General features: G+C 45.2%; 1 protein-coding gene across 1 annotated transcript; it reads right to left on the minus strand.

Moving 5' to 3' along the window:
• Positions 1–232: 232 nt before the first annotated feature.
• On the minus strand, positions 233–18,185 carry SLC25A20 (solute carrier family 25 member 20). The gene is made up of 9 exons (XM_080996615.1): positions 17,956–18,185; positions 12,084–12,176; positions 10,497–10,624; positions 8,034–8,124; positions 6,203–6,320; positions 4,895–4,967; positions 3,836–3,945; positions 2,221–2,345; positions 233–2,123 (listed from the first exon to the last, which is right to left on the minus strand). Exons 1-9 carry the CDS (start codon positions 18,070–18,072, stop codon positions 2,061–2,063), a joined length of 918 nt encoding a protein of 305 aa, XP_080852741.1. The 5' UTR covers positions 18,073–18,185; the 3' UTR covers positions 233–2,060.
• Positions 18,186–25,157: the final 6,972 nt, after the last annotated feature.

Genomic DNA, 25,157 nt, shown 5'->3' on the forward strand with positions numbered 1-25,157 from the left:
AATGTTCTGAGAAAACTAGCCCCTTAAAGCCTCCACCCCCAAAAAAGTACTGTTCCGGGGACAATGAATTACTAATATTTAACCAAATGACCTAAGCACTGAATGATGCAATATACTGCAAAGGAAAGCAATCCTTTGTCTTAGATAGGAAGGAAATGACCTGCTTAATGTGTTAATGATGGGCATCATGAAGTAATTTATTAATGTTTTACAAGAGATGAAACCACCATCATGAAACTATGCACATGATCTTTATTTTTTTTAAGGGAGCAGTTACTTTTTCAAAAGCTCATAGGCAGCTTGTGCAGGCTTAATTATCTTACTTTGGTAGAGGAGTATATTCCAGAAAGAGGATTTCTCTTTGGAATGCCTCAAATATACAAGACACAGTGAGAAATGAGCAGAACGACTGACAGCCAGACAGCCAATTTTTAGTTAAAGCAGGATCTCAACTGTCCTGAGGGAGACCTTCAGTCCCAGCAGAGTTAAAGTTCAATTTGTGTGTTTAACAACAGATTCTCACAGACAGCAACAAATACAAAACTATACACCAAGAGAACACGAGCAGCCTTTGGGGGTTCCCTGGAGAAGCTAGTATAGGATTTGCATTCCAAAAGAATCTCAGCCCTTAGAACAAGACTCTGGCTCTCATGATGGCAGAGGCTATTTTTAAAATAGCCTGGCTGATATCTATGAAAAGGAAGACAAGTCTCTGCCGATGGTGTAGTAACTCCAAAACGGAAAGTAAACAAGAACCACCAAGACCAAATTCTGGCTGAGACTCAGCAAGTCTGTTCATAGTCCTGAACAGGATAATTTTATCCCACTGAAACACTTTACAGATCAATAGTCCTGCCTTTACTGCCTGAGCATGGGATGTGCTTCAGCTAAAACACACCGGGCATGCAATAAAGTCCTCTTGAGGAAAAACGGCAGTGGAAACAGTCACTCTGAAGTTGTCATATTTCAGGCTCTTTCAACTTCCAGTTTTAAAACTTCTCTTGACTTTGAAACCACCACAATACAAGCACAGGTACCATATGTACCAGAATTCATCATTTGGCACCTCAGATATAACCATGAGGTTGGCACTTGTGAAGCTGGTATCACTGGTTACCAGAAAGCACCTATTGAAAGAGTATTTTAGGGGGGAAGGGGGCTTGAAACACCTGTGTTTCTGTGCTGACTGCACTTTCTAACCAACTGTGACAGGATCTCTGAAGAAACCTGGAGATTACTCCCTTATACCTGTAATTGATCAGTTTGAGTTTATTAGACATTAATACAAGATTCTGCAGCTCTGTTAATTTTCTATCTGTTGCGTCCAGTTCTTGAGCTTTCAGTGTGTGAACTAGTTCAAACCAGCATGCCGCGCCACAGTGTGGGTCATACACCTCAAGGTAACAAACAAGAGACTTAAAACTAGTACCTGCCATGACTGAGTAATGCACAAGCCCCACTGAAGTTCCTGGGACTGCTGAAGTAACATCTCTGTTCATGTGCAAGTCTCATTCATTTCCATGCTGCTTACACAGGAACTTTAGTGGCAGACTGTGTAGTGCCTGTAAACCAAAGCTAAACAATCTTCTTACGTGCTTGCATGCACTTAAGTGTGAAGTTTATCCTGAGAATTAAATGCACAGTGGCTAGATCTCCAACCCCACCCTCCACCTGGTACTATCGCCACCATCCATGCAGTTCTTTACTAAGATTAAAAAATGGGAAATTAAAATATTCCTTCTTTATTTCCAAAAGAGGCAAATAAGAAGAAATTTGACACCTATTAATAGCAGTAAGGTTTTCTACGAGCAGCTTTACCCCTATGGTAACTTTGGGTTCAGAAGGCAGGTATGCATCTCAAACTCCCAACGGGGATGAGAATTGGCTCGAGATTCTGAATGGCAACAACAGCCTCCTCCAGAGGTAGCGAGTAAGGCAAAAACCGGTTATTAAAAAATAAGTCATTTATACAGCTTATTTTGCTTCCATTTTGCTTCTCTAATGCAATTGCCTCCTTCCTCTTGTCCTCAGGTTCCCTTAGGAACACGTCCTTCCGGTCTTCACAGACTTGGGGCGAGCCAATTAAGGAACTTCATGGCGACTTCAAAACCAAGGAAGCAGGCCTGGAGGAAAACACACAGAAAGGAATGAAATGATCCAAATGGAAACAGGGCTAAAAAAAAATTCTACCATCTGTCGATGAGCCCACTGTTCACTTACTGCGTTGGCTGGGAAAGCCCTGATCATCACAGCGGTAAATCCCTTGTACAGTGACGCCACTCCTTCCTCTCGAATCAGCTCCCGCAAAACGTCTCTGAAGCCATTGGGATACTTTCCCGGAGGAGCTGTTGAGAAAGGTAAAAGCATGCAAGTTATGGTTTAAGTCACTGAGAAGTCCTGGCCTGCTAAGGCAGCTTTGTGCTCCCCCTTCCTCCCTGTTTGCCCAGCAATCACTCTCCCTCCTTTCTGCACACCCTCAAATGATAACTACTGCTGTGGGAGCACATTTTCTGCAGTGATAAGTACTGCATGGAGTTGAGGGTTAGGGAACCTGGCTCCTCCAGCACGGCCAGGAATGACGGAAGCTGTAGTCCAGCAACAACTCAACATCTACAGGTTCCCCATCTCTAGTTAGAGACCCTGCCTTCTGGGGTGGGGAGAAAGGGAGATGTTCCTTGAAATCAGGCTTGAAATTAACCACCTGCCACTCACTCAAGGGCGAGTAACTTGCCAGATCCACTGTACAAGCCACACTGTGGCGAAGAGGCTCAGGCAGGCAAAACTTTCAGAACTTATCTGAATGGCTTGTTGAGTAGGCAAGGCATGGCTGTGGTGAAGATGCTGAACCAGCTTTACAAAGGAGTCCAGGAACGTTCTGGCCCACTTCCCACCTGTCCCACTGACTAACCCAATCTAATGAGAAATCATTAGAGGCATACCAATGGCCTGAAAACACCAACTTCCTTGATCAGACAGGGATGGGGAAACTTGCATGATGCAGCACTACAACTCCCAGAAACCACACTGGCTGGGGCTGAAGGGAGCTGTAGTCCCCAAGGTGCCACAGGTTCCCCTCTCTTTGGATCCATGCTCTTTATTTGCAGGCAATTATATTCACCACAGCTGACCAGGCAAGCAGCTATTTGCCTCACCAGAAAGCCAGCACAAAAGTTTCCTCTGGAAAAAAACTTAACAGAAAGCCTCAAAGAGGCTGCAAAATGGGACCATACCCCACTTTGGTTCCAATTCCCTTAGTGAATAGAGTTGCAGCTGCAAAGCCAACAATTAGGAGGGGAGAAAAGTGAGAATTTGTGCCGCACCAGCAACCCAATGGCCACAATGGGAAAGGGCAGTCATGGCACAGTGAAGAAAGATACAAATGTCTCATCAAGCTCCGGATTAAACCAGAGTGTGTGGCATGGGCTGTTGCCCAGGAATGATGCTCAGAGGAACTCACTGAAGAAGACAATGTGCAAATGAAACCTGAAAGAGATAATCCTTCAATGTGCATTCTCTTCCTAAGAATATTGTGGAACTACAGTGGAACTCAGGGTGGGGAGAGGCATGGATAGTGTTAGCCACACCTCCATGTTTTCTCTAATTACTCTAAGGTGAAATTAGCAATGAGTCACTCAAGATGCACACAATTTTACTGAGCGCTCAATGTTCCAATTTGGTTTCCCTGCTTCAGTCTCAGGCAGCCACCTGCCAAAAAACAATTCTGACAGGGGGAAGGACTGGATCTCTTTGAATCATGTATTTCAAAAGGCAATGGAAGACAAAAACAGCAATCTCCCAAGAGCCCATCTTTAGGTTAGAGACCAAGCTGACTCACCCGTCTGGAAACGAGACTTCAACACATCTGGAGGGATCGCAACAGCCCAGTTAAAAATCCCTGCCATGCCACCTGCAAACAGAATCCTGGGTACACTGAGGTCACGGACACTGCAGAGAAGATTAAAAAGAGGGAGGGAGAAAGAGAGAGATTCTTCAGTGTCCTCCATCACCAATTACTTCTGTTGTGAATGGTCACAAGGTGCTTATTCTGCATAAATCTAAGCTTTATCTGCATTGGCACAGAATATTATTATTATTTTGCATTTTATCATTATTTGACACTACTGTTCACAGGGTGATGGTTGTTCTATATTTTTGCATTCCGAGGGCAACATTTCTCATATCTGTAACCCATGAAAGTGCAAACCGTAGACTTCAGGGTGCCACAAGACTTACTTTTCTTTTCCGTTCCTATTTATGAAGATCACAACTTCTTGGGACCAGAAATGCAACAGACACCAAGGCAGAGGGGACAGGCAGCAGGGAGGTTGGCACAGTGCAATGGCACCAGTAGGGCCAATTCGGACTTTTCCGTTGGTGCACCTGCACCGCATGAGGCTCCCCACTACCTCACCCCCTGTAGTATCACAGGTCTGCTCCACCCAGCAAGCTGCTTTTGTTGTTGCGTTCCTGCATCGCGCTGAAAAAAGGGAAACTTTCCTGCTACAACTCAGGTCAGAGAAAGACGTTCTGTCATAATTATTATGTGGATTCCTGCACTCTGCCCCTGTGTCATACTACAAGGCACATACAACGACGAAGCCACTTAGGCTTACTTTACAGTAAAGTTTACTGTAACAGAACATGTTAAGGGCTTTGATCACTTCAAATCCTTGATAGAAATGTAATCTTATTAGTAGTAGTGCATTTTTTAAAAAAATTGCTTTCCTGTAAACAAATGCAACAAAACTAAAGAACACGTAACCAAGTATTTGAGCATTTCCCTGGAAACACTTGCCACTGGTGTTTTTGATAATTAAGTACACAAGATTATCCTTACTCAGCAGCAGGAAGAATTTCTTAGATGTACTGGTGGGAAACGTAGGGTTTTACTCACCTCTGCCCTTCAGGTGTCAAAATATGTTTAAGCCACTCATAGGTCATGAAGTACATCCCACTGGCTGGAACATCTGGTAAAACAAACACAAATTCAGACTTAGAGAAACCAGAGGCGCAACCGGGGCCTGACTTGCAAGGAACGTTCTGCAATGAAGGAAATGGCACAGAACATTCCGCCAGGCCCCAAAGCAGAACAAAGTGGGCTTGACTCCTTGATTGAGACAGGGGCAGAGCTGGGGAGAAGGGGTGGGGAGAGGATGGAAATACAATATCATCTGTGATTATAAATCAGATTATAAACCAGACAGAGGGCCTTCTCGGTAGTGGCGCCCGCCCTGTGGAACGCCCTCCTATTAGATGTCAAGGAAATACCGTATTTTTCGCACCATAGGACACACTTTTTCCCTCCTAAAAAGCAAGGGAAAATGTGTGTGCGTCCTATGGAGCGAATGCAGGGGGGAGGCAGGCGGGAAAAGCCCCCAAGAGCCGCACACAAGCTCCGTGCGCTCTTGCGGGCTTTCCCACAGGAGGGAGAAGGGACTGACTGGCCGCATCAGTCCCTTCTCCCACCTCCCAGAAAAGCCAGGAGAAGCCGCAATCTCTTTAAAGGGGTTGCGCGGCTTCTGCGGGCTTTTGGGAGAGGTGAGGGAATCCCCCCACCTCCCAGTAAAGCCAGGAAAGCCCTGCGCAGCGTCTCCCGGCTAGGAGAGGCTGCACGGGGCTATGGATTCTTTAGCCCTGTGCAGTGTCTCCTGGCAAGGAGAGGTTGCGCAGGGCTAAAGAGGAAGCCAAAACAGCGAGCGGGATCCATCCTGCTTGCTGCCTTGGCTTGTGCCATAGCCCCACTCAACCCCTCCGGCAGGGAGAGGTTGTGCGCAGCCTGTACGCTGCTCTTTGGGGCTGGGGGGGAAATATTTTTTTCCTTGATTTCCTCCCCTAAAAACTGGGTGCACCCTATGGTCCGGTGCGCCCTATGGTGCGAAAAATACAGTAAGCAGCTATCTTATTTTTAAAAGACATCTGAAAACTTCAGGGAAGTTTTTAATATTTAATGCTGCATTGTGTTTAACACTTGATTGGAAGCTGCCCAGAGTGGCTGGGGAAACTCAGTCAGATGGGCGGGTATAAATAATAAATTATTATTATTATTTTATTATTTACAAAAGGAGCCATTCAGTGCCAACCTCCCCTCTCCCCCTTTAACAATCCAGCTACTTTTATTGTTATTTTAACAAAACTTTAAGAAAAAAATAACATTTACAACATTCCACAAACAGGGCTTTAGGGGCACTTGACCAGCAATTACCTCTCATGAGGGTGAGCACCGTTCCTTTGTAAACACCTCGAATGCCAGCCTCGCGATAAAGCTGTTTGGCACAGTCCAAAGGGCCTCCATATTTAATTTCACCAGAGGCTGCCTGGATCTAAGGGAATTAAAGAATGGTTTTCTCATCAGCTATAACTACACGGTTGTACAAATGCCCCTAAATCTAGAACTCCTGAAAGGCAGCTCTGCAAATTTGATTCCTCCCTCAGACGTCAACTGTGAGATGTGAGCCGCAGGATGTCAAGTGATGATTGCGCACCAAAGTGGCGGAAATTGAAATCCACTTGATATACAGTAAATATTTATTGCATATATTTATTCCATAGGCCATCACAATTGCATAAAAATATACAAACGAGAAGGATAAGACAAAGTCAGAATGAAAATCAACTTCAAAACTTCTTGTGGTCGCTCTTAGTTTTAGCTTGCTCAAATTAATGAGTCGCTTCTGCAAGCCTGGTGTGAACATTCTGTTCAAAATTTCACTCAAATTGCAATTGAACAAACTATCAGCTGCTCTGCCTGTATCCTTCTTCCCCTTCCAGCTCTTTAACATCTAATTTCCTTACCTAGTCCAAAAAGAGCCTGCAAAAACTTCCATAAAGTGTATCATTCATAACAGTAATCAAATGCAACATTTAGTGACTTCGCCTCGGGGGGGTAGTCAAGCTGTAAACGGATGTATACTTGGAAATAAACAGGCAGGCTGTTTATATGGGGAATGAGAAATAAACCTGCACATTCAATATGTTCAGATAACCACAGGCTGAATAACGGGCGTGCTACTATGGGGAGCTTTCAATAAGGTCTGGAGGTCCAAGGCTCTTGGGAAGCCAAGAGCAGATATGCCTGGTGTGAGCTACCCCCATTTCCCTCCCTGATCCAGGGAAACTGATCTTGGGGGAAGGGGAAGAGACTATTCTGGTCTACAAGATAGGGCCCATCAGAAGGGAGAAGTCCTCTGGAGAGAGTTACTTGACAGCCAGGAAAGTGTCAGGGTGCACCGCAGGCTCTTGCCTGTTGCCTCTCCAAGAAGAGAGTTCAGATGTAAGAGAATTTCACCGCAAGGAACTCCAGCAGGGGGGAAGGGGGCTGAAATAAAGTTGAAAAAGTGCTGTCACTGACACAGAGGCAGGTTGCGTCTTTAAGAAAGGCCACAGGCCAAAGCTGAAGCCTGAGGACCAAGGAGAGAATTACATATCAGTGTCAAATAGGACAGCAGTGGGTATAGGACCCTTGCAAATATTGTAACAGGCCCGTCAACCCTATTGGGAGAACACTGTCCTAACCAGTTCAGCGTAAATGTGCTAGGAACCTCCTGCAAGCTACTGCAGGATGCACAAGCCCCTGGCCAGATGACTGGACCTCTGTTCCACCCGTTGCTCTCCTCCTGCTCCTGCAGTCGTCACTGCACCCTACTTATAGCACTCATATGAGCAGTATCATTAAGAAAACATTGCTGGTAGGAATGTGATGTGCCAACGGTTAGTAGTTTGAGGCGGGGCATAGTTTCCTGGCAATTTTAGCATCCTCTCTCGTTCATATCTATACACACTTCCGCACATATGTCTTTTTACACACACACACACACACACACACACACGGATATGCTTAGCCAAGTGGACTGGGGGACATCCAAAACATTTAGAAAACTTTATATTTACATGGTGTCCTGCTAACCTCAGACTGCAGGCTAGAGGAGGACACCCAGTGATAAGAAGGAAATATAAGGATAGAAAGCTTTTGCTAGGGTGCAATGGCCAGACTAGCTTCCTGGAACGGTTGGGTGGCTTCCTGAAGCCCCTCTTACCTGTAAAAGGCACTTGATTCTCTCTCCCGGAGCCATGATTACGGTGGTGAACACCCCAGAAAGCATGCCTGCGGCAAAAAGCTGGGGATATCTGCATAGGGATGAAAGGACATTAGTCACAGGATTTGCATTTTCCTAAATACAGAGCCAGGAAGAGATGTAGTGATGACTCCCAATGTGGATGTTTTTTTAAAGTGAACTAGACCAGTTCATGGGGGGTAAAGGCTAATAAATTCAGTTATCAGGCTACTGGTCATGATGGCTGTATCTAACCTCCAGGATTAGCGTCAGTAGGCCTCTGAACATCAGTTGCTGGGGGTCAGAAGTGGGAGAGGGCTATTGTGCTCATCTCCTGCTTGTGTGCGTCCCAGAGACATCTGCTTGGCCACTGGTCAGCCACCCGTAGGGTTCTTGAGTCCTTACTAGGCCTTGCCATGCCACCGTATTAAATCAACAACTGCTCAGTAACGCGGCATTTTAGACTCTGTTCTTTCAAAGCCCCTTCCATTTCCAGAACAAAAGAACTAAAAACGCCAGCCAACTATTAAAAATACCTGTGCATATTATCAGGGCTGTTCCCTGTCAACGTTAAAAATTCCAATTATGTGCCAAGAAAACCAACGTTCTGAGCAAAATGTAATCATGTAATTAAATGATAATTTCGTCGTCTTTATTCCCCCCCCCAATTTACATCTCACCAGGTGCTTCAGAAAGAACCTCAGAGCAGCTAACAACAATTTTAAAAAATAACAAAAGCCAATTAAAAATATAAAGGCAGCATGAACAGTCATTACAGAACCATAGTAGCAGCAGATTCAGATAGATCGCTACAAATTTGGAACAATATTTGCATATTCCCCCACTTTACCGCAGGGGTGGGGGAGCCTCAGGCCTCATGTAGGCCTCAGTCCAGCCCTTGGGACTCTATCATGGTCACATCTTCTCTCTCAAGATCACATACAGTGGTACCTCAGGTTAAGAACTTAATTTGTTCTGGAGGTCCGTTCTTAACCTGAAACTGTTCTTAACCTGAGGTACCACTTTAACTAATAGGGCCTCCCACTGCTGCTGCACAGCCATGTGATTTCTGTTCTCACCATGAAGCAAAGTTCTTAACCTGAGGCACTATTTCTGGGTTAGCGGAGTCCGTAACCTGAAGCAGGGTATAAATAAATATGGGCGGGGTATAAATAAATTATTATTATTATTATTAGGGTGGGGTTCAGTCCTGCAGGGAATGTGCTGGCGAAGGAGACCTCTTTCCCCCACCCCTGTGAATCCACTATGAAGAAGAAGAAGAGTTTGTATTTGATATCCCGCTTTATCACTACCCTAAGGAGTCTCAAAGCGGCTAACATTCTCCTTTCCCTTCCTCCCCCACAACAAACACTCTGTGAGGTGAGTGGGGCTGAGAGACTTCAGAGAAGTGTGACTAGCCCAAGGTCACCCAGCAGCTGCATGTGGAGGAGCAGGGAGGCGAACCCGGTTCCCCAGATTACGAGTCTACTGCTCTTAACCACTACACCACACTGGCTCCCCAGAACGCTAGAACCTCCTGCCTATCACCTGATATCATCACGACACCAGACGATTAATAGGCGGGCAGCTGCACTCAGCTGTTAAAGCTGGCCCATGGGAAGCAGGGGGAGATAAAAGATCTGGCCCATCAGGCCCAAAAGGTTCCCAACCCCTGGACTGGACAAACTCATGGAGGAGAACATTTACCAATGGTGACAAGTCATGATGTTACCTCCAGGGTCAAACGATCCTGTGTCAGAAGACCAGTCGTTGAGGAACAACTATAGGGGAGGGCAACTGCCCTCACATCCTGCTTGTGGGTTTCTCATGGTCATCTGACAGACCACTGTGGGAAACAGGTGCTGGACCAGGTGAGCCTTTAGCAGGGCTGTTCTTATGTAAGTCTGCAAGGAGCTGAGGTATGAGACAAATTCTGGGAATCCAGCATGATCCGGATGCACTTAGCTATTTGGAGAACTGAGGGCGTACCAGAAAGATGGGTACGTCGTGGGAAGGTCGGGTTATGTACATCACCAAGTGTAGGCTCAGTGAAACAGTCGTCTCGGCATATAAATGGCGTTTATGTGCTCAGGCCCACTATTACGAGGAGGTGTTACGAGCCTGCCATTATGTAACACACACCACACTAATCTAAAATATAATCCTTCCTAAATAGATGCAAGTTTTGCCTGGGAAGGAAACTATGCAGCAACAGCCCACACAGTGTCTGTTTTCAGCCGGTGCAATCAATCCCACGCTTCCAGGAGCCTTAAAGCTTGCCAGATTTATTCATTTCGCAAAAAAAAAAACCCCTATGTATATTTATAACAGGGAGGAAAAAAATAACACGGTTCTTGGCTGCATTGCCGGAATGTGCAATTTTATACGTCACAGTAGCCTGGAATGCCTCGACAGCCTGTTGCTAGATTATCGGAAGTCACTCACGTCAGAATGTCATCGGGTGTTCTCTGCTGGAGTTTTTTCCCCAAGCCAAATCCAAAGAAACACACAGCAAACATGGGGGTCACACCAACAATCGGAGCCGCCATTCCTTTATACAAACCACGGACTCCCTGCAAGACACAGCAAGGCAGTGGATTACTTTAGCTTTTCTGCAGCACTTCACAGGGGATGCTATTTCACCATCGGATATCAGCGGCAGACCCTATTCAAGACAGCACAAGTAGCTGCTGGCTTATTGTGAGGAAGAAGGGACACCGAATTTATCTGCAGCCATACTTCCTTAAGAAATGCGTCAGAGGCTCTGTCCACACATCATGGTAAGACATAAACCATGGTTCATCATGCACGAGCCGATTGCATCCGCTTTGTCCTGGGCTGAACAAACCGCACTATATCTGAGCCAGAGGTGGTGGTTCCTTTCACTCAAACAAATCACAATGGTGACCTGAGAACAAGGTTTGGCAGAAACAACTTCTCCCATTCCCGGTCTTAACCAGAACTTGGCATTCCCATCTTAACAAGGATTTGAAACAGATTAAGAGGGAATCTAGTTGGCATTAACCACGGCTAGAGGTGGTGCAGATGTAACATTCAACCACTGTTAAAGAGGACAGGGGAAAAGAAGGGGAAATTTGCTGCAGAAATTGGAAGAGGGAAGAGGAGTCAGTAGAGCATGGGACTATAGATTTCAGAACTATAATTAATAATAATGCAGTAATGTAAGGGTTACGATATTCTTCCCTACTTTCTTCAAGGTAAAGGAATGGCAAAAGGATCCTGGGATATCATCCAGAAAGCCACTTGTATAAATTACACATAAAAAACCATGCATGGCTACAGAAAAACCATTACGTGTACACAGATTGTACATGTGTTGAATGTAGCAGCCATATTCACTCATCAAATAAACCATGGTTTATCATGATGTGCACCAGCTGCAGTGAGCTTTAGATTTCTGCACTCCTCCTTCCACCTTCTGTGTCACTGGAAAGAAGCATTCAGGAGTATTTATTTTCACTTTTTGTAAGCCTTTACTTCCCATTCCAGCCAAACTTGGGGTTGTAGATGGACACTACTGTTTCAAAACAAGCCAAATCCATAGGTTATGAAGCTGGTTGGTTTAATCAAACCAGAGTTAGCATAATCCATGATCCCCGGTTTGGACAAAAAGGGGAAGTTGTGTTTTACCAAAAATAAAATCCTTGTTCCAGTCACAGAAGACAAGGGGAGCAGGGAGGAGCCTAAGAGTTGCTATGGGTTGGGCACAACAGAATAAACCTTATCATGAAGTGCAAACCAGGCCACTGTGCAAACAGCCCCGAAATGTAAGGTGTCACATCTTCACAATTATATGTGCTTAGGAGTTGGACAATTACCTTTTACCTTTACAGTATAGCTAACTAGTTCTCCTGTCAAAAATAATTTCCCACTGAGTCACTTGAGCATGAGTCATTTGGTCTGATAACCCAAGAAGCTCTCCATCTTCAGCAAGACATCATTCTGACACAATTTGATTTGGAGAAGCAAGTGATGTTTCTGACAGGCATGACAACTGAACTGACACAATACCTCGGCGACGAGAGTCTTTCTGAAGCAGTCAAAGGTCCCAGAGTAGAGTGCAGGCTGCCCAGGCAAAGGTTTCGGTTGAGTCTGTAGCCTGACCTGCAAAACAAGTTGAAGGGGGGAGGGAATGCAGTGAATGCAAACATTCTCTCTTATTACTGGGCCCTTTTTATTAGGAAATTGGTTTCTAATAGAGACGGCTAGCCAGCCACCCAAAGCTCCGATTCCCTCAGGCACCTTTCTCCTAACCCATCACATGCCCCTCGTGTTTTCCATCTTCAAATCCACCCCTTACCTGATGAAATAAGAGTGCTGTGTAATGGGATTGAGGGGTGGCAGTCCTAATAAATTGGGACTGACAGGCATTCGGCTAATTATACGGCTGAATAAGAGCTGCAGAGATAACGTACAAAATAAGCCAAAGAGACAGCCTTCCTTTGTCAAGGTTGGGCCAGAGCCTAAGGGCAGGATCTCCTGAAACTCAGACCTGGGAGATTAAGGATTCATGTAGATTTATTTCTGGATGAGGCGGCTAACATGCTCTGTAGTACTGAGACCTAAGGTGATGAGCTGGGAGGAGATGATCTCTCTCAGCTGTGCTCACTCGGGCAGTCAGTTCAATACCAAATCAGGCTCAATGGTCAGTGAGAACCTAGGACTCCCATCTGTCTCGCTCAGCTTCCTGTCAAGATGAGCGCCATCTTTGAATGCCTGATGCTGGGTAATCAGGGCAGATTAGGATTTCCACTGATGTACCAACAATAACTGCAGGTTCAGAGTATCCCAGCCTGACCTGATGCGGGTTAGTACTGAGGACCTTAGCAAGATTAATCATCTTCATCATTATCATCATCAGGGCTTTTTTCTGGGGGTACGCATACCCCTAAACATTTTGTGAATCTAAGTTTAGCCTCATTGAGGGGCAGTATTTCAATGAGAGTACCCCTAAACATTTTTTTAAGAAAAAAAAGCACTGATAATAATAATTTTATTATTTATACCCTGGCCATCTGGCTGAGTTTCCTCTGGTTGTCATGGGCTAGCTTGACATCCCCGTCCAGGCTGCCTTAACTTGGTTTTTGGAATCCCCACAATGTTTTCTGTTCCTTGCAACCATTGTAAGAAATTAGGTCATTAAAATGCCCGACTATAGTGGAACCTCGGGCGGAGGCACGTCCGCAACCTACAACGTCCGCATCTTGAAGTGCCGCGTCTGCACAGGCGTGATTTGGCACTTCTGCGCATGCAGTGAAACCCAGAAGTAACCCATTCCAGTACTTCCGGGTTTCCCGTGGTCTGCAACCGGAAAACACATAACCTGAAGCGGCAGTAACATGAGGTATGACTGTACTTTTGACAATATTTGACCCGTCTGTTGAAATGAAACCTCCCAGAGAAAAACAGCTTGAGAACACAAGAGCTGAGGTTTTACACTTTCACTGGCCAGCTGCATTGGGGTTCCTGAGACTCATCCGCCACCCACCTGACGAGGTTATGTCAGGCAAATTCCAGTGCTACTACTGATCACTACTCTCAGCAAAAGGACTTGCAGCTCAATGCTTTGATTGCAAAAGGCCCCACGTTTAATCCTCGGCATCTCTGTGTAGGGCTGGAGAAAAACTTGTGCCAGAAAAGCAATTAGTTAAGAAGCCTGCAAATGCACTGATAAAACAGCATATTAAGATTCTGCAAACCCAATTATCAATGCTAATAAACCAGGAAGTTGAGTGGAAAATAAAATTGATAAAACAGAAAAACTTTGAATTTGCTAACAAACCAAGGAAATTAATGGTGTGGCAATTAAAGAAGAAGCAAGGTCTAATTTACTTAAAAGACCACTGTAAACAGTTAAAGTCTTTGGCAGGGATGTAAGGGCACTTGTAATGTGGAATTGTTTTAATGATAATTATGGTTATATAATAGCTAGATAAGGGTAAAAGATGCAGTAACCTTAATCTTAAAGAAGGAACCTATGGAAGGAGGGAAGGTGGTCAAAGGGTTTGAAAGAATTCGGTATTTTAATGTTTAAAATCGTTATGTTTTATATGTACAAAAATATCTTTTTAAAAACTTAATTTTAATTTTTTTTAAAAAAAGAGAAAGACTCGTGCCAGAAACCTGGACAGCTGCTACCAATGGTCTGATTCAGTATAATGAAGCTTCCTTTGTATTAAAACTATTGATTTTGCCTGGGCTAGGGCAGTGTATCAGTTCAGTGTCTGGAAGCTCTGGGGTACAAGAACTCCTCCACTGGTCACATTCGTCTCAATTCTGTGTGTGACCAAGCCAGCATGCAAAGGGCAAGTCCTCCACCCTCCTTTTGATATCCGCCCTGTTTAAAACAGTATGCTAGAATCTCCTGGTCTAATGATTAGCAGGAGGACGCATACAAAGGCAAAGTCCATTGTCCTTGGTTTCACAAGGATACAGAACTTCCAACTCATCCGATTAAGACATAAGATACATTGGAAACGGGACTATAAAAAACAGGATTAAAGAGGTTTCATCCAGGTTGCAAACCGGCGAGGAGGAGAGACAGAACATTATAAACTGGTAGATGAGAAGGCATCGTGACATTGCAAGCAGAAATATAAAAGGTAAAGGGACCCCTGACCATTAGGTCCAGTCATGACCGACTCTGGGGTTGCAGTGCTCATCTCGCTTTACTGGCCAAGGGAGCTGGCGTTTATCTGCAGACAGCTTCCGGGTCATGTGGCCATCATGACTCAGCCACTTCTGGCGAACCAGAGCAGCGCATGGAAACGCCGTTTACCTTCCCGCCGGAGTGGTACCTATTTATCTACTTGCACTTTGACGTGCTTTCGAACTGCTAGGTTGGCAGGAGCAGGGACCAAGCAATGGGAGCTCACCCCATCGCGGGGATTCGAACCGTCAACCTTCTGATCGGCAAGTCCTAGGCTCTGTGGTTTAACCCACAGCACCACCCGTGTTCCTAAGCAGAAATATACTGTATAACAATTCTGCTGATAACACAAATCTGGACTAAAAAAGCTGGAAAAACCCATTTGCACATATTTGCTTTGTGCACACAGGTCATGGGGAAGGACACTGGGAAGCTATGGAGAGCACAGTCTGAAAATCCTACTTATTAACCACTCATACATTTATCTCCTCTAGAAACCTCAAGGCTGTATGTGCAGCTCTTCCCTGCCCCATCCATTATATCTTCACAGCAATTAGGCAAGGTTGTATGGCTGAATGGGGATTTGAACCTGGGTCTCTCCAGGTTTAAGGTAAAGGTAAAAGGACTCCTTTACCTGACCAAACTGTGGGAGGCAGTGGAAGACAGGAGTGCCTGTCATGCTCTGGTCCATGGGGTCACGAAGAGTCGGACACGACTAAACAACAACAAGGGGACTCCTGACCATTAGGTCCAGTTGCGGACGACTCTCATCTCGCTTTATTGGCCGAGGGAGCCAGCATACAGCTTCCGGGTCATGTGGCCAGCATGACTAAGCCGCTTCTGGTGAACCAGAGCAGCACACGGAAATGCCGTTTACCTTCCCGCCAGAGCGGTACCTATTTATCTACTTGCACTTTGACGTGCTTTCAAACTGCTAGGTTGGCAGGAGCAGGGACCGAGCAACGGGAGCTCACCCCGTCGCAGGGATTCGAACCGCCGACCTTCTGATCAGCAAGCCCTAGGCTCTGTGGTTTGACCCACAGCGCCACCCGCGTCCCTCCAGGTTTAATCCTGCACAAACCAATATATTACTCTTCAGCTGCCCTCTCCCAGTTTCTGTGATCTCACCAAGCATTAGCCATATACTTTCAAAACCTATTTTCACAGCTGTAAGGGTTAGAACTTTGCTTTAAAAAAGAAAAGTGAACTAAACTTCTTAGAAGATGCTGCATTCAGTACCCTGTACCAAACTCTCCTCTAGTGTAGAAATCCCAAGGGCTTGCAAAATGACTGGCAACAAATATCTTTATCAAGATCGGCCTCCCTAATGCTTCTCCTCCCAAGGCAGATCACAGTATAACCCATGACCACATTTCAGAGAACGGGTATATCTTGTTCTACCTCCATGGTTTGGAAAATAACTAGGAGAACCAAGCTGAAAGATTCTGTGACCCAAAGCAATTTCACCATATGCCCCATGCACCCAGGCTACATGGGTTAAGAGACCTCTAGTGCAATGCTATGTTGAGCCATGCAAAACAGTTGGTAGGATATTTTTTACTAATTTTTATTGATAATTTTTATTGGTAGGATATTTTTTACTCTGCAAGACAGAGTTGTTCCACCAGGCCTTTGGTCAGGGCACAGCCTGACTCCCTCCTCTGGCAACCTGCACAGAATTTTGCTTAACGGTTGCCATTAATTTGATTTTAATTAATTTTTATAATGAAATGTTTTTAGAATGTTGGATTATTTGATTGTTTGATTATTTGATTGCTGTTAGCCGCCCTGAGCCCGGCTTCGGCTGGGGAGGGCGGGATATAAATAAAATTTATTATTATTATTAATTTGTATTGATCTGCTATAAAGTTATGTACACACTAACACATAACCATGTGAACAGAAACAGAACCACACACGAAGCAGATTCAGTGTGTATGTATGTGTGTGTGTTTGTGTGTGTGTGTATAGATAGATAGATAGATAGATAGCAAAGTTTTCAAAATCAGTCTGTATAACCCAACCATGTAACTGCTGGTGTTGCTGTTGCCAGTTCACAGTAGCAGTGTTCAGCAGTATTATTATTATTATTATTATTATTATTATTATCTATTGAATCTGTATACCACTCTTTATCCAAATATTACAACATAAAAATACAAAATGAGAATACAAAACGCACAATAAAAACTCATGCCATAACTGCTGGGGAGTAAGGGCCCATGAATTCATTGGAACTTACTCCCAGGTCATTGGGCAAAAAACTGCAGCCTAAATGAGGGAGGAAGAAAATTAACTATGAATATGGAGCAGAGATCTTACCACTGGTATTTTACTGGTTGCCATTTTTATCGCTTTTTATGACTCAGGCTTTCACAACGTTGCCACCCGCCCTATCACAAATAACGAGCTTGCAAAACTACAACTGGCATGTAGACAAGGCCCTACCTGCGTGCAAGTAAGCTGGCACTCCTAGCAGAGGCCAAGACGCATCTTCCCTCCCCCTTGCAAATGGCACAGCAACACAAACATTTCCACTGCAGTTCCAAACACCAGCAATGCTCCATTGCTCTTCTAAAACTTTATGAACTTTAGAAAACGTCAGCAGCAGCAGCAGCAGCAGCAGCAGCTCATGCTATCCATGTTGCTTTCATAACTTTTTATTTAGGTACTTTTGCATTTAAGTTACTGAATGCACGAGTTTTGTAAGCCGCTTAGAGGAACTGATTGGTGGTATAAACAGTAGTCATACATTTAAAAAATAAATTTTGCATTTGGAGGAAAGCCCGAAAAGCCACCACATTGCAACTTCCGACATTCCCCTAAGAACTCCCTGTAGCATCAGTGCAAGGCGCTCTGAGCGAACTTCGAAACTCCTTTAAGCGCTCGCCGTGTTCGCGGTGCATGCTAGGAGTTGCTTCCAAGTCTTCCCCCCCCCCTTCTGCTTCGCGCGATGCATGACGGGGGCTGGAGTTCTTTTGAGCCCGCGCCATTCGAAATGCCAGTCATTCTTGGGGTGGGGGTGCAATACCGGGGGTGGTAGTCCATGGACCAGTCTATCCGAGCCTTTCTCAAACTCGCATCCCTAGACGTTTTTTTTATGGACTACAACTCCCATCATCCCTTACCGCTGGGAATGACAGCGGGATTACCCCTCCCTCGCGAGCCTCAACCCGCGCGGTGCGCCCTGGGGCTTGTAGTCCCCAAGTCCCTCTCCTTCGCCTCGCTCCTCACCTTGATGGTGTCCAGCGGGTGTCCCACGAAGACCAAGCAGACGCCCCCGAAGCCGCCTGCGAAGAAGTTCTTCAGGGGGCTGATGGGCGCCTGGGAGGGCCCCTTCTTCTCCGCCATGGCTGCTCCGGAGGCGAGGTCGCCTGTCCTGCCCCGTCCTGCCCTGCCTCTTGCTTAACTACTCCGAGCGACCTTTACCCTCCTTTTCCCTCCCGCAGCCCGTGCGGACTCAGAGCACAGAGAGAAGCCTCCGGCGCGTCTAGAGAGGCCGAAACTCTTCCGGCTTCCGTCGCCAACAGCAGCAGCAGTTGAACGTAGAGATAGCAAATGTAGAGTAGGCGCACTTCCCCCCCCTCCACTTACTGGCGTCGTTTTGAACGCCCGTTTATCCCTGTGGCAGTTCTGATCCTGTATTTTGTAGAGTTCAGTAGGATTATTACTACTGCTACTACTACCACCACAGAGCCCAGGGCTTGCCGATCAAAAGGTTGGTGGTTCGAATCCCCACGACAGGGTGAGATCCCGTTGCTTGGTCCCTGCTCCTGCCAACCTAGCAGTTCGAAAGCACATCAAAGTGCAAGTAGATAAATAGGTACCGCTCCGGCGGGAACGTAAACGGCATTTCCGTCCGCTGCTCTGGTTCGCCAGAAGCGGCTTAGTCCTGCTGGCCACATGACCCGGAAGCTGTACGCGGGTTCCCTCGGCCAGTAAAGCGAGATGAGCGCCGCAACCCCAGAATCGGCCACGACTGGACCTAATGGTCAGGGGTACGTTTGCCTTTACTACTACTACAACAGCCATGTTTAGGGAAGTTTTCAATAACTGATGTTTTAATTTTTTGTTGGAACCCCGCCAGATGGGCAGGGTAGAAATAATAAATTATTATTATTACTACATTTATGTATCCCACCTTTCGACTGCCACCTGTCCTGTGTAATACAGGATTGTCCTGCATTTTAATGTAAAATGCTACATCCTATATTGATAGAGTTTGTCCTGTATTTCAGATCTTCTCTCTCTATCTCCCCCCCCTCCAAGTTAGGGGTCCTCTCTAAATGCATGGGTTTGAAAGGATGTGTAAAAGATCATGTATTTATTTTTATTGGGTTTTATAAACAAGAATAATGTTATACAAATAAATATACCAGAGAGCCAGTGTGGTGTAGTGGTGAGCAGTGGACTTGTAATCTGGTGAACCGGTTCACGTCTCCGCTCCTCCACATGCAGATGCTGGGTGACCTTGGGCTAGTCGCACTTCTCTGAAGTCTCTCAGCCTCACTCACCTCACAGAGTGTTTGTTGTGGGGGAGGAAGGGAAAGGAGATTGTTAGCCTCTTTGAGACTCCTTTAAGGTAGCGATAAAGCGGGATATGAAATCCAAACTCTTCTTGTTCTACCAAGTTTTCTCATATCATTTTGTATATCACAAAAGTTGCATAATAAATGTGGGAAAATATCTACGACATGTGTTTCATTACTAGTGGTCAGTGTATAAGTTCTTGGTTCATCAATTGGTTTAAGCAATTAGGAAGAAGAAAAAGGGGAGGAGAGGGGGAATTGCAAGGGGGTGGGGTCATTTAAGCTCTGAGTAGCAAAGCACAGGTGGATTTACAAATTCATGGGTGTGCGTGCGTGTGACAAAATCCAGAGGGGTCATCCAGTTAGATGGCAGTAGATTGTAACGTCCGCCAGATTGGGGGGGGGGGGAATCTCCGCCAACTGCACTGCACTGGCCCGTAATTTTGCCAGAATAAAGATGGCGACCTGGCATGCATAGTTCCCCTCATCCCTATTTCAGTCACACAACAACCCTGTGAGGTAGATTTAGGCTGAGAAACAGTGGCTGACCCCAAGGCACCCAGCGAGTTTCATGGACAAGCGGGGATTCGAACCCTCGTCTCTCGAGCTCTAGTGCAAAACTTTAACCACTGCACCACACTGGCTCTCAGTTCTGTAGGTATGCATAGGACTGCAACCTTGCAGCAGGAGCCTAAGAGATAAAACCGTGTGCACTTATGCAGCACAACGCACACACCCCACCTCAAAAACTTAAGGGTTGCTGCAAAATGTAAATGTCGAGAAGGGTAAATTAGAGTGCCAAAAATTCTTTGAGGAAAAGAAATGTACTTTAAAGGCATAATGTGTACGCAACCTTTTGCGTGATAAGAATATGTAAACTTTATCATGTATAGAAGTGGTTGGGGCGCAATTCTCACGAATCACTCTGCCTCCGTCCTAAGCTTTCTCCTCTCACTCCCTGCACAATCACACACCACAATATGAAAATAATAACGGACAACTTTGCAAGGAAACCCATTCACATCCGGCTCCAGCCCCACTTCCCACAGTTTAAAATGTGGAGACAGTAACACATGACAACATTACAGAGTTGTCGTAAAACATATCAGTCTTGTCACTCCTCCAATTTTGGCGAAAGGCTGTCATGGTTCCATGCTTAAATTTCCTCCGCATTTTCCCTAGCACAGTCCACACTTTAAAACTCCATGTCCAAGTGCTTTTCTTCTTCTTCATTTTTGCTCTGGAGCTTTACAAACCCGTTATTTGCTGCTGAATCAGAGCAAATGACAATCCACAGAAATCCCAAATTGCCATTTGTTGTGCTTCAGCTTTAAACAGCAGGCGTTTGTAGAAAAAGCTCTGGGGCAGGGGTCAGCAACCTTTTTCAGCCATGGGCCGGTCCACTTTCCCTCAGACCATGTGGTGGGCTGGACTATATTTTGAAGAAAAGAAAAGAAATGAACGAATTCCTATGTCCCACAAATAACCCAAAGATGCATTTTAAATAAAAGCACACATTCTACTCATGTAAAAACACCAGGCAGGCCCCACAAATAAGCCAGAGATGTATTTTAAATAAAAGGACACATTCTACTCATGTAAAAACACGCTGATTCCTGGACCATTTGCGGGCCGGATTGAGGTGATTGGGCCGCATCCGGCTCATGGGCCTTAGGTTGCCTACCCCTGCTCTGGGTCAGAAGAAGAAGAAGAAGAAGAAGAAGAAGAAGAAGAAGAAGAAGAAAGCAACAGCACATGAAGCAGAGCGGTTCCTGGAAAGTGTGGGGCAAAAGGTAAATGTGGATCAGCCCTCAGTTGCAAAGCGCATGCTTTTGCTTGCAGGAAGGTACCAGCTCTGATTGAAGAGGAAGCTGCTCCTTCTCTTCTTTGCTCCTGCCATGGCTTGTTCACTTGGACAGGCAGCAGTGGCAAGTGGGCATAGCAAGTTGAAGGGGCTCAAGAGGTTGTCCTTAAGGCTTTGGAAAGTGCCCAACAATGCTTTGTAATCTCTTGAAAATTGGGAACTATTTTCCTTATACTGCCAATATTTGTTTTACAGTGGTACCACGGGTTACAGACACTTCAGGTTACATACAGACTCTGCTAACCCAGAAATAGTACCTCGGGTTAAGAACTTTGCTTCAGGATGAGAACACAAATCGTGCGGCGGCAGCAGGAGGCCCCATTAGCTAAAGTGGTACCTCAGGTTAAGAACAGTTTCAGGTTAAGAACAGACCTCCAGAACGAATTAAGTTCTTAACCTGAGGTACCACTGTATTTTATTTGGAAAGCATATACCCTCCCCAACCCTTCCAGGGCATCTGAGTTACTCAGAACAGCTTATAATAACTAAAAACAAAGCAATCCCATAAAATAAACGAAACAGCCTAAAAATGTAGGCATGCTCAGCGCATGAAGACTCCAGAAATGAAGCTCTGCAAGGCAAATGTTTGCTGGAACGGAAAACTTTTAAACAGTTGGCAGAAAACAGGAATTTTTCAGGCTGCACAGCAAGGTTCTGGTTTGTAAAGCTGACTGCATATTTTATCTCCTCCAGGGAGTCTTTTCCTTCCTCATTTCCATGGGTGCCAGCTGTCCCTGCATCACAAAATATTCCTATAATATTATATGCAACTTTAATGTGCACGGCTTAACAGAACACATGCATATCATTTGCCTGTTGCATTTAATGTGTCGGTATCTGCCGTTCCACAAAGGAGTCTAGGACGACAAAAAATCTGTTCCTTCAAAAATGGGGTAGATTAGAGATACTAGACAGCATCTTAAAAAGCATAGACATCACCTTGCCGACAAAGGTCCGTATAGTTAAAGCTATGGTTTTCCCAGTAGTGATGTATGGAAGTGAGAGCTGGACCATAAAGAAGGCTGATCGCCGAAGAATTGATGCTTTTGAATTATGGTCTGGAGGAGACTCTTGAGAGTCCCATGAACTGCAAGAAGATCAAACCTATCCATTCGGAGGGAAATCAGCCCTGAGTGCTCACTGGAAGGACAGATCGTGAAGCTGAGGCTCCAATACTTTGGCCACTTCATGAGAAGAGAAGACTCCCTGGAAAAGACCCTGATGTTGGGAAAGATGGAGGGCACAAGGAGAAGGGGACGACAGAGGACGAGACGGTTGGACAGTGTTCTCGAAGCTACCAGCATGAGTTTGACCAAACTGCAGGAGGCAGTGGAAGATAGGAGTGCCTGGCGTGCTCTGCTCCATGGGGTTACGAAGACTAAACGACTAAACAACAACAGAGATACTAGCTAGGCTAGCATTCCCTCCAGGTGCCCTCCAGATGTTCTGGACTCCAATTCCCATCAGCCCCTGCTACATTGCTAGCAGTCAGGGATGATGGGAGTTGTAGTCCAACAGCAGCTGGAAAGCGCCGTGCTTTGGAAGGCTGATAAAAGGCAATTTTAATTTAGATCAATGTAAATGCAAAATAAGAGAACACTGACTCCATTTCTGTTGGAATATCGTACATCTAATATTCATTTCAGTTTTATGTTCTGACAATGCTCTGCTTTAACTTCTGATGTAAATTGCCAGTTGTGTGGAAATACAGTCCATAAATGTTGTAGCTAGAATGATTGAAGATAAATATATTTTCCTCTGGGATCATAGCTAGAGCCATGCTAGGAGGATGTGGCAAGTCTATGACCTATGTATTTTTGGCTAGAAGAGGTACATAGGAAAGATGTTTATGTGGTTACTTATGCTGAAGGGCCTCTTATTGGCAGATAAGAAACATTGTAGTTGGCACCTGTAGGGGAATAAATTATAGAGTGGGAACCAAGGCCAGCCCGAAACTTTTTGCTGGATGTTAGCAGAGCAGTGAATGTCCTGGTTCAATGCATCTCCAGCTAAAAGGATCAGGAGCTGATGGTAGGAGAGGCTTCTCTGTCCCTAGAGAACCACTGCTGCTCTGGGAGTAAAGCCCTGGGAGGCCTTTCTCTACATTGCGCCATCAGGAATCATATGCATAGAACGGGCCTTTTCTGTGGTAGCCCCCTGGCTTTGGAACTCCCTGCCCTAGTCTGCAATGTTGTCATTTCGATGCCAGACCAAAACATGGTGTTTTTTCTTTACACAGTTTTACGGATATTGAATATGTTGCTGGTGTTGCTGGTGCCCTATTTTAATGACAGTGTTGTTCCCTTGTCTGTGATCTTCAGATTAAGGGTGGGATATAAATAATAAGATACAGACAGATACCACTGCCTAGATCAGCCTTAACCAACTTGGGGCCGTCTAGATGTTTTGGACAGCAATTTCCTGCAGCTCCAACTGACTGGGATTGATGGACATTGTAGTCCAAAATATCTGGAGGCCTAGACAGACAGATAGTGGGACCTGGTTGGCAGAAAGCAGCGCTCAATGGTCTCCATTTTAACTTTTTCAAAGGTGCGAGTGCTTCGTTTCAGCATGGCCTCAGTTCCAGAACTTACAAAACATGCTCAGCCATGGAACGTCTGCACAGAGAAACACACTTAATTTCTAAGATTGTTCTCATGGACATTTATCACTTTATAACAAGAGAAATGCCAGGCCTCAAGCTGAAAGCCACAAACTTAGACCTGGAGGTTCTGTGCCTCAGTAAATCACACACAGAAATGTGTTGTTGAACGGTAAGGGAAAAGCACTTTGTACGTGCTTAGAAATTTACCGCATTTTTCACTCTATAAGACGCACCAGACCATAAGATGCACCTAGTTCTGAATCTCAGAAGCCAGAACAGCAAGAGGGATTATTGCGCAGAGAAAGCAGCAATCCCTCTTGCTGTTCTGGCTTCTGTGATAGCTGCGCAGCCTGCATTCGCTCCATAAGATGCACACACATTTCCCCTTACCTTTTAGGAGGGAAAAAGTGAGTCTTATAGAGCAAAAAATACGGTATTTATTTTATCCCCCCCTGCCCCGTTGAAAAATGCAGGAAGAGACACAATACTCTTTAAGCCTTGCTTCCAAAAACAAGATTAGCAGCTGTAGGGCTCTCCACTAGCTGTTCTAAAATTTATCTCGTCCCAGTCACATTGGGAGCTGGTAGCAGCAGGAGGAATCTACGTGTGGGGGCAAAGGCCCCTTCTGCTTTCTCCACTTTGGGTGGATTTCCAGGAAATGCTCTTCTAAGCAGCTGATGCTGTTGCAACTCACAGCCTACAAGTCAGGAAGAAAAAGCTCCTTCCCAAGCACCAAGTTGAGCCTCTTACTAATGGTGGCTTTCCCCACCTGTTTAGTAAACTGCTGCAACCAAAAGGCAACCCAGAAATATTTTCAAAACATCATGCTTTGAACAGATTGATTAGACACAAAAGAGGATAGAAACTCTGGAATCTTTTATAGTTTGTTTCTTAAAAGCATGTCTTTTTTAAAAAAAAAAGTTAAATATGTTTTTAAAAAATCTTATATAGTTGAGGGTTGGTTGTTGTTGGTTTTTTTTTCCTGATGAGATTCCTTCTTCCTGCACCCATTAAAAGGTGCAAGAGTCTCGTTAGCCTTTCAAGGCCGGTCCTACCATTAGGAAGGTGGCAATAATGGCAGTCTCCCTGGCAGTTTTTCCACAACTACCAGTAATCAAGACCTCCCAAGTTCTAGTCAACTTTACCCCAAAATTGTCATTTTCCTAACCGCAAAGTCTTTTTCTCTTTTTAAGGTAGATCTGTTGCATTAGGGCAATGAGGTAAATCGGTAACAGCTACAAGATGGTCGAGGAATTCAGTTTCATGAGTCAAAGGTGTGGGAATGGTGCATCCAAAATAAAGTGGTACCTCGGGTTACATACGCTTCAGGTTACAGACTCCGCTAACCCAGAAATAGTACCTCGGGTTAAGAAATTTACCTCAGGATGAGAACAGAAATTGTGCTCCAGCAGTGCGGCAGCAGCGGGAGGCCCCATTA

Source organism: Podarcis pityusensis (genome assembly GCF_964106645.2).
Source record: "Podarcis pityusensis genome assembly, chromosome: 2".
Taxonomy (NCBI): Eukaryota; Metazoa; Chordata; class Lepidosauria; order Squamata; family Lacertidae; genus Podarcis; species Podarcis pityusensis.

Bases quoted from the DNA above. Each gene is read 5' to 3' on its own strand.
- SLC25A20 (XM_080996615.1), bottom strand. From the start codon at position 18,072: ATGGCGGAGAAGAAGGGGCCCTCCCAGGCGCCCATCAGCCCCCTGAAG. The intron at 12,177-17,955 runs GTGAGGAGCGAG...CTTGTTTTGCAG, and splicing joins ACCCGCTGGACACCATCAAG to GTCAGGCTACAGACTCAACC. The intron at 2,346-3,835 runs GTGAGTCAGCTT...CTTTCTCAACAG, and splicing joins GAAGTCTCGTTTCCAGACGG to CTCCTCCGGGAAAGTATCCC.